Source organism: Cololabis saira, chromosome 8 (assembly GCF_033807715.1).
Source record: "Cololabis saira isolate AMF1-May2022 chromosome 8, fColSai1.1, whole genome shotgun sequence".
NCBI lineage: Eukaryota > Metazoa > Chordata > Actinopteri > Beloniformes > Belonidae > Cololabis > Cololabis saira.
Window position 1 is genome coordinate 7,139,582 of NC_084594.1, and position 9,937 is coordinate 7,149,518.

Below are 9,937 nucleotides of genomic sequence, written 5' to 3' on the forward strand. Positions count from 1 at the left end.
TTTATCATCCACATGGAGCTCTTAGTTTTGACAGAGATGATCATTATCCATCACCTCGGCTAGTTAACAGGGTTAAACTGAGATCCGTAGAGATGCGTTTATCTGATTCAAAAATTAATTTAGGACTTTTTAAGATTTAATTCAACAAATGAAGAACAACAAAAGGTCCTTGTTCTCCATAGACTTCCATATGTTCTAAAAATGTTCTTGGATCTAGAATAAAAAGTTGTAAAAAGTGTCGTTCTTTAACTGTTTGGCTCGTTTACAGAAACAAGGGTGAAAACAATCATGATTTGTAATGTTCTTTAGTCTGTTTCTCTCAGTAATTTCCACATGGCGGTTTGCATCGTGGTGCTAATCATATCTAATCATATTGATCTCACTTTCACTATTAAAGGCAGGGTCCTTGATGTTTGAGAGCTAGCAAGATTTGAAAGTGGCACCTCCTCTAAGCCCCGCCCCCTCCTCCCCCTCCCAGCTTAAATCATGTAAAAACTCTAACCAATCCGTTTCATTCGGTCCGAATGAAACGGATTGGTCCAGGACCAGAGGCTTGGCAGGGGGGGAAAGAACCAATCAGATGCATTCATGCCGCCCACGACCCCCCTCCCCTGTCCCATTAGCGCACTCGCTTTCAACCCCCCGTGTCCACTTCCCACAGGTCCTCCTGGGCTCACAGTGTCCCAGTGTATCCCCCTCCCTCCCCTCTGCCACGGACCCCCAGTATGTAGTTATTATGTAGTTATTTCCAGAGCGGCTCGGTGCCGCTGTGTGTGAGAGCGGGGAGCAGAGCCATCGGTCCGGGCTGCTGCTGCAGGACTCTCTGCCCAGCAGCAGCAGCCCGCGGGGAGACGTGAAGCCGCACTGAAGAGCCGCAGCAGCCGGCTCGGAAGCAGTATGGGGGTCCGTGGGGATGGAGGCATCTCCATCCCGGCGAGCCGGTGCGGCTGGCGGAGCGCTGCGGTGACGTGCAGTCTCTGTTGCCACAGCTGCGCCGTAGGGCTATGCCGTAGGGTACGCCATAACCTACGGCGTACCCTACGGCGTAGCCGTGGCAACAGAGCCTGCAGCGCACCGCCAGCCGCTCTCCACTCTCGCCGGGATGGAGACGCCGGCAGGATGCACGTTTGGGTGGGCACAGCCGCCCCCCTGCCCCCCCCTAAAACCGGCCTCGCTTACAAGTGAATGAGACATGGGGTAGTTTTGTTGAAAATGTGCTGTCCAAAATGTCCTGGAAAACTCGACTCCTGCAAATGCGCGTTCCCCAAAGTTTTTGGGGGCGTGGCTTTGGACGGAGCGCTGACGGGAGGGGGGAAGGGGGCGGGGCTTAGAGGAGGTGCCACTTTCAAATCTTGCTAGCTCTCCAAAATCATGGATAATGCCTTTAATCTGCACAACTAAAAGGAAAATAAAAAGGTAAGGAAATAGACTAACTTTGCAAGGGCATAGGTTTGGTCTCAACATTGGTAGGGACGATATAACAGAATAACCTGCATGTACACTTTTTGCTGGGGACGGGACATTAAGACCAAACAGATTGGGTGAACTGGGGTCAGGGCTACATTTGTCACGAATATGAACCTAATTCATTGATAGGCTAAATATTCAATGCAAAATAAATCTGTATTGACTGATACTAACTTTCATGTGTATTGGTTCACCTGATACACGGTTCGATTCAAACCTTTGTTTTCAAAAACTACTAAAGAAACATTTTGAAAACTTCCAGAATATTCCAAGATTTTATTAGCAATTTAAATTGCAATATTTGAACATAACTTAAATTATATTAACATACACAATAAATACAAACTTAATCTCTTAACTATCCAGAATGCAAAAAATAAACATTTGTCTTAAGACCACTCAAAATTGTCTGTCAAAAGAAATACATTAAATATAACTGAAAAAACAAAAATAAATAAAAATGGAACCTTCCTTCAGGTTAAACACTACTGATTTTGTCCACAAGCACAGCCAAACTCAACAAAAAATGAAAGCTCCTTTGGGCTGCAAAGAACATTACCCATAATGCATTGCAGCTGAAATCGGAAGAAATGCCCTAAATAAATTATTTTTTCCAGGCCTCAACTTTTGACAGGACTATCTGCAGCTCACAACCGATTTTTTTAATTTGTTTTACCTGTTTTTGCAAATTTCTTGTTAAGATGAGTGGTTTTTAATGGATAATTATATTCATTATCATATTCAAACATACTGTATGTATTTGAGGGAGGAAACAGGGCGGAATATTTGATCCACGCACTCTTAGTACATGTGGCCCCACTGTAACTGCGCGCAGATTACTGACGTACACTAAAGGCTGATTTATGGTTCCGCGTTACACCAACGCAGAGCCTACGGCGTAGGTGCGCGTCGCCGCGTACCCTACGCCTGTAGCAAAAAGTGTACATGCAGGTTATGCTGTGTCACACTCTGACCTAGAGTGAGGGTAGTAGGTCGAAAAGGCTAACTGAAAAAAAATTTACTTCAACCCTCAAAAATGTAAACAAAAGGTAGCAAGACAGTCCGTTTGGTGCAACAAAAAATGAATGGTTTTATTGTCTTTCAATGACAGTAGCAGACAATAAAGAAAAAATGCCAAAAAAAGTATTTACAAAACCGCTCCATTAGGTCTGCACCGCACCACAGCCCTTCTCTGGCTGCCTAGGCAGTGTAGATCCCCTCCATTTAAAGGCTAGGCCCCTCCCAGTGGACCATCTTTAATTGGAATCAATTAGATAATCAATTAACCACACAGGTTATTTTTCACATCAAAACATTATAAAGTCTATTTACATTTTAGTTACCACAAAGCATTCAACCAAACCAGGAATTAATTTGCACTCCCATCAGTTGGTATGGTGCAGTCAGATGGCCTGAGCATGTTCCCTACACGTTACACAGGCACTATAAAAGACAGCCTGAAACTATACTCGGGTCCTTTGTCACTGCCCAGAACCAGGAAGCACTGTGGTAAGAGAAAAGAAACAATTAGACACCGACACTCATAATTTAATATCTTTAAATAATAAAGAGTTAACTCAAAACCATAACATTGTGTTTGTGTGTGTTTTTCTGTAACTTTATGGGGAGAAAAATAGCACAGGACACATACTAAGATGTTAAATGTAGCTTAGTGTGTGCACCCACCAAACTATCAATAGCATGCTACCTGGCTAACATGTGGTATGTGGAATGAGTGATGGTGTGGTGTGCTGGTGTAGTGTTTTACCAGTGGCAGGAAAAACTGCCACATTACCTCCCCCCTCTCCTGGCGCAACCGTGGTGGTCAGCCGAGACAAGTAGTCTGCCAACAGGTTGGTCTTGCTGGACTCGTGCCTGATCCTGAAACTTCTTGCCGGCTGTCCCCCTGTCCTCTGTTTGGCTGGCGCTGTTGGAACCTGGTCAGTACTGGCCTCCGGGCATTGACATACTGGGTTGCAAGCTTTGCTGCCTCTAAGCCGGTGGTGGGCTCTCGCTCCTTGACCCAGGTGCGGATGTCGGGTGGAAACACTCAGCAGCTGCTCCAACACGATGACTTCCCCGATGTCCTCCACGCTGCACTGGTCCGGCTTCATCCAACGTCGATACAGGCCTTTCAAACATTGGTAGGTTTCGGTCGGCGCCTCTCCCTGGGGTACAGCTGGATCTCTGAAGCGCTGGCGATAAGTCTCAACAGAAATGTCAAACTTGACCAGCAGGGCTTGTTTAAGGTCTGGGTAGGAGTAAAACCGCTCTTCATCCATGGCGGAATAGGCCTCCAACGCCTTTCCCGTCAGTAACGGCCCAAGTCTGTAGGCCCACTCAGTCTCTGGCCATGCCCAAGTTTTGGCAATCCGCTCAAAGCGGAGGAGGTAGTTTTCAATATCCTCACCAAACTGGAATAGACGTAACTTGGGGTCCTTCCGTGGGGCTGGTACTGGTGCTGCTGGTGATGACTGCTGCAGGGTGTGAAGAGCTGTGGGGAGTCCTATTAGGGAGACAGCGCTCCCCATGCTGGGACTATAGCCGGCTGCTGATGAAGGTGGCGATGAAGGTGGCTGGCTGCCAGATCGGATGGCGGTCCGTAGGCCTCAGAGTTCCCCCAAGAGTGCTTCTTCCCGGTCCCTCTGAACACCCATAAACTGGCTTAGCAGCACGACCATTTCCTGCTGTGGCGGCGCAGCATGGGGAGGCTGGGATGAGGGCCCCTCCTCATCAGTCTCCCATACCTTGTCCTCTACATCTGATTCGGCTGGTTCAGGATCTGCTTTAAATTTAGTCGTCTTGCTCCTGGTTTGTATTTTCCGTCGCCCCCCCTGGGGACCTTTCTGGTGGCCATCCCACCACTGCCACCAAATGTCACACTCTGACCTAGAGTGAGGGTAGTAGGTCGAAAAGGCTAACTGAAAAACTGTAAAATGTACTTCAACCCTCAAAAATGTAAACAAAAGGTAGCAAGACAGTCCGTTTGGTGCAACAAAAAATTAATGGTTTTATTGTCTTTCAAAGACAGTAGCAGACAATAAAGAAAAAATGCCAAAAAAAAGTATGTACAAAACCGCTCCATTAGGTCTGCACCGCACCACAGCCCTTCTCTGGCTGCCTAGGCAGTGTAGATCCCCTCCATTTAAAGGCTAGGCCCCTCCCAGTGGAACATACCATCTTTAATTGGAATCAATTAGATAATCAATTAACCACACAGGTTATTTTTCACATCAAAACATTATAAAGTCTATTTACATTTTAGTTACCACAAAGCATTCAACCAAACCAGGAATTAATTTGCACTCCCATCAGTTGTGGCGCAGTCAGATGGCCTGAGCATGTTCCCTACACAGGCACTATAAAAGACAGCCTGAAACTATACTCTGGTCCTTTGTCACTGCGGTAAGAGAAAAGAAACAATTAGACACCGACACTCATAATTTACAATCTTTAAATAATAAAGAGTTAACTCAAAACAATAACATTGTGTTTGTGTGTGTGTTTCTGTAACTTTATGGGGAGAAAAATAGCACAGGACACATACTAAGATGTTAAACGTAGCTTAGTGTGTGCACCCACCAAACTATCAATAGCATGCTACCTGGCTAACATGTGGTATGTGGAATGAGTGATGGTGTGGTGTGCTGGTGTAGTGTTTTACCAGTGGCAGGAAAAACTGCCACATGCTGTTATATCGTCCCTACCAATGTTGAGACCAAACCTACGCCCTTGAAATTACCTATATATCTGAACTCATTATATAATGCAAATAAGGTTGCTTGAAAGTTGGTGGGGACAATTTGAGCCCCCTGAAAAGTTGGTAGTGTTAGCGTCCCTATGCAAACCTGCGCCCTTAACTTTGTTTTTTGAAGCTTCTTTGGTTTGATTTTCCAGTCTGACGTGTTTGTCGCTTCACCCGCGGAGCAGATGGCCTCCAGTGCAGAGAAGGACCTGACCTGCCCCATCTGCCACGACATCTTCATGCGGCCGGTGGTCCTGTCCTGCAGCCACAGCTTCTGCAAGGCCTGTGTGCAGGCCTGGTGGAGGGAGAAACATGTAAACGAGTGTCCCGTTTGTAAAGCCAGTCCTGTGAGGGAGCCGCTGGAGAGCTCAGTCCTGAGGAACCTGTGTGAAACCGTCTTAAAGGAGAAGGAGAGGAGGGTTTCTGCAGAAACGGAGGCCCGCTGCAGCCTGCACGACGAGAAGCTCAAGCTGTTCTGCCTGGACCACCAGGAGCTTGTGTGTCTGGTGTGTCGAGATTCAAGAGCGCACGCCAACCACAGCTTTAGACCCCTGGACGAGGCCGCGCAGGATCACCGGGCGCAACTCCGGGAGGCCCTGAGGCCCCTGAGAGAGGAGCTGAAGGTCTTTGAACGCACCAGAGCAAACTGGAACCAAACAGCCAAACACATTAAAGTTCAGGGCAGAAAGATGGTGGAGAAGATTAAAGATCAGTTCAAGACATTTCACCAGTTTCTCCACGAAGAAGAGGAGGCGAGGGTTAATGCTGTCAGGGAGGAAGAAAAGATAAAAAGTAAAATGCTGAGGGAAAAGGACGAAGATCTGAGCCGACAGATATCAGCGATTTCAGACATAGTCAGAGCCTCGGAGAAGGAGCTTAGATGTGCTGATGTCTCGTTTCTGCAGAATTACAAAGCGGCAGTAGAAGCAGCCCAGCGGCGCCCCCTGCTGGATGACCCGCAGCTGCCCCCGGGAGCTCTGATGGATGAGGCCAAACACCTGGGCAACCTGGGCTTCAACATCTGGAACAAGATGAAGGACATGGTCTCCTACTCCCCAGTCATCCTGGATCCAAACACGGCCCACCCAGCCCTCATCCTCTCCGAGGATCTGACCAGCGTGAGACACGACGGTGCCAGGCAGAAGCTCCCTGACAACCCAGAGAGGTTCGACTGTTCTTACATGGTTCTGGGTTCTGAAGGCTTCAGCTCGGGGACTCACAGCTGGGATGTCGAGGTTGGAGAAAGTGGGTCCCTGGGCGTGGCAGAAGACTCTGTCCCAAGGAAGGGAGTCGTAAAGTCTGGATTGTGGAGCATAAACTTTAAGGGTGGAGCATATGCAGCCTGGTCCCCTTCAGGTCTACGTACGTTTTATTTAACGAAAACTCCCAGGAGGATCCGAGTTCTCCTGGACTATGATAAAGGAAAACTGTCATTCCTTGATGCTGATACTGAAAAACACCTTCACACCTTCACACACAATTTTACTAAGAATCTTTATCCATACGTTCGTAACAATACGGAACAACAACTAAAAATATTACCAAAGAAAGTCTGTTACAATAAAATAGCTTAATCAGTATCGATAGACCCATTTGGCCTTTAATGGAAATCCCTTAAAGTTGGGAATCCCTAACAATTAAAACAGTCATTTTTTATATTAATAGGCGGTACTTACTGTCTGGAGGGGGCGATTTAAACCTCTGTTTCCCATCAAGCTTCTAGAAGCACCAAAGAAATTGTGACATTTTTAGAAGTAAAGTTTATTTAGAAAGCGCTTTTTGTGCCAAGAGACCATTTGTAGTGTTAGAGACGGTATATAAATAAACTTGAATTGAAATTGATTTGAATTTCCACCACGGTCAAAATCTCCCCAACAGATTGTCCAAGTTTTATTGGTAGTTTTGTAATATCATAGTCACAGTAATTGTTACAATTAATTGACGATTATCAACCACTGGATTCCCAATCACCAGCTGGGAACCTATTTGTCATTTAAAAGGGCTATTCTGAGCTGCTGTTTGGTGTAAACGCCCAACTATATCTAGGTGGAGGTTCCGAATGAAGTCTACGAAGGAACAGATACTCAATAATCACCAGATTTACGTTCTTTCACTGTAGTCATCTGCCCTTTTTTCCAGTTCCTGGGAAGCTCGTTTGGCCTCCATCTTTTTGTAGACCTTGCAGTCCGCCACCGACAGAGGAATACACCTCCTGTGCTTTTCCATCATCGACCATCAGGACTCCTTCCTCTTGCAGATTTGCCTGTACAATACTCATGATGGTCTCCCTTGTACGTCTGGCATCCACCACAACCGAATAATGGTGTGCCACCTTGAGAAGCTGCTCCTTCGTATATTGCTCTAGTAACTCATAAGAGGGACATTTAATGAAATCCTCAACACTGGCAGCCATACCTGAACCCAACCCAACAGTCTAGATAAACAATACAGAATGTGGCGCCCCCACTGGGTCCCCCCTACTAACTGCCTAACCAAAACCTACTTACACTCAACCCTAGTCTTCAGTGGCATTGCTGAGTTCGCCAAGGGCCCTCCCAGGATACCACCCAAAACAGTAAAGGCAAAAAAAACCTGCAGCAGAGCCTCTATTAGGGACTGCTGCTACACCTAACAGAGGGGAACACCAGTGAAAACATTTGCCACACTTACTTTATCTCCAAACTCTGTACTTACCAACTCAGTATACGTCTCCACCAACCTGCATCAGCAGACCAACAATTCCTACCCAAAACACTGGCTTTAGACGAGCCCCCATTTTGTCACGTTCCATGTTCCAGGAACTGGATAAAAGGTGGAGAGACAACTGAGTTTTGCAATTTTAACAAAAAGAATTTATTAATTAGCTTAAAAACAACTCCAACCAAGACAAAACAAATCAACAAAACAAAGAAACAAAAAAGTCCACCGGTGGAGCCGGACTTCCACCCCCAGCCGGAGTCTCGAGCGCCCGTGAATGTTCCAGTGCTGAGCCTTTCTGCTCCGGCCAGGCCACACCCCACCAGGTGCCATTCATCAGCCTGACGAGCTGGCTGATGAACTGAACTGGCTGATGAGCTGAACTGGCTGATGAGCTGGCTGCAAAGACTCCTCCAGCCATCACAATATATAAAGCAACCCCACCCCCAATTTTCTTTTCTCTATTCATATAGCTTAATTCATAATCATCGAGAGAAAACTCAATACCTTTATCAATATTAAACCACGTTTCTGTAATAGCAATGATACTAAATGGATGAGAGAATTGTTGTAGATACTGTTTGATAGAATAGAAGTTTTTATACATACTTCTGCTATTAAAATGTATTATTGATAGTTTTCCCAGTGTATTGATATTGTTTGCATACTGCTCTTGTGTGAAATAGTTACAATTATTAACGATGGAAGAGAAAAAGTTATTATCAGGATCAATATCTGTGTTAAAGTCTATTGTGTTGCGCTCCTTGTATTCGAAAGTTGCCAGTTCCATTTGTTTCTGGTGAAGAGTTCTCTGTAGCGTGTCCATATCATTGTTGTTCCTTGGTGTAGTCTGTGTGTTGTGCATGTTGGAAATATAGAGTCATGTTACCTTAATTCCGTTGGTATCAATACTTGTCGAGTTCGTTAATATTCCTCACCACCAACACTTTTGCTTCCTCTGGAGTGCCGTTCAGTTTGATGAATATCTTGCAGCGTGTTACCCAGGTGTGTTGGATCTTGTGTTGCTTCTTGAGTTGTCTTGCCTTTTTTGCGATGTCAGCATTTTTTTTTGGTTAAGTGATCATTCATGAACACATCCGTTCCTTTCAGTTTGCGTCCTTGTTTCAAAAGTGCCATCTTATTTTTCCGGTTGACAAATCTCATTATCACGGCTGGTGGCCTCTCGTTCCTCGTGGGCAGTGGATGACATGCCTCAATGTGCTCCGGGTCCATCTCTATGCCCTTGCTTAGGAGATAGGATGCCACCTGTTGCTCCACTGAGCTCGTCTCTTGCTCGCTGGGCTCCCTGTTGTCCGTGGCCACCGCACGCGCATACGAGCGTGGCTTGATCTTGATGCCGGTGATGACCACATCATTCATGCGGGAGTATTGCTCCAGCCTGTCCACTCGCCGCTCCAATTCCCCGATGCGCCGGTCCTTCTCCGCATTCTGGAGGCGCAGTTGTTTTACCTCCTCCAGTAGCTCCAGAAGTTGCTTCTGCTGCACTCTGACAGCAGTCATGTCCTCGGTTAAGGAGTTGAGAGAAGTTTTTATTTCATCAAACTCCTCCGGTGTCGGGCTTTTTTTCGGTGGCATTCTGGTGTTCACACGGAGTCATCCAGCAGCCGGCTGCTCAGCCAGCAGCAGGCGTATAGATAACTTCCTTATAGATAACAGGCTTCTCCATTCCATATCTTCATGTTTGTATAACTCAATTGTTATTTCTGACCACGCCCCTGTTACAATGGAAGTATGTTTCCAAAATTTTGATAATTCGCGACCACCATGGCGGCTAAATGTCCAATTGCTTAGTACGGAAGGTTTTGTCAACTTTGTTGCAGATCAGATAGACTTTTTTGTAAGTACAAATAGAACCCCAGGTATCTCTATGTCCACTTTCTGGGAAACCCTGAAGGCTTACATTAGAGGTGAAATTATCTCTTACAATGCACGTGTAAACAAGATGAAAAAAAATAGGTTAACTGTGTTGACGCGCTCTATTGCCCAACTGGATGACATTTATTCTGT

The 9,937-nt window shown here is 46.0% G+C and overlaps 1 protein-coding gene across 1 annotated transcript; it reads left to right on the top strand.

The window, feature by feature from the left end:
* The first annotated feature begins 5,397 nt into the window (after nucleotides 1-5,397).
* On the top strand, nucleotides 5,398-8,291 carry LOC133449099 (zinc-binding protein A33-like). Its single transcript, XM_061728232.1, has 3 exons — nucleotides 5,398-5,924; nucleotides 5,985-6,574; nucleotides 8,221-8,291. The coding sequence occupies exons 1-3, from the start codon at nucleotides 5,398-5,400 to the stop codon at nucleotides 8,289-8,291; spliced, it is 1,188 nt and encodes a 395-aa protein (XP_061584216.1).
* Nucleotides 8,292-9,937: the final 1,646 nt, after the last annotated feature.

Bases quoted from the DNA above. Each gene is read 5' to 3' on its own strand.
- LOC133449099 (XM_061728232.1), top strand. From the start codon at position 5,398: ATGGCCTCCAGTGCAGAGAAGGACCTGACCTGCCCCATCTGCCACGAC. The intron at 5,925-5,984 runs GTTCAAGACATT...TAATGCTGTCAG, and splicing joins GTGGAGAAGATTAAAGATCA to GGAGGAAGAAAAGATAAAAA. The intron at 6,575-8,220 runs GTACGTTTTATT...TGCTCCGGCCAG, and splicing joins CTGGTCCCCTTCAGGTCTAC to GCCACACCCCACCAGGTGCC.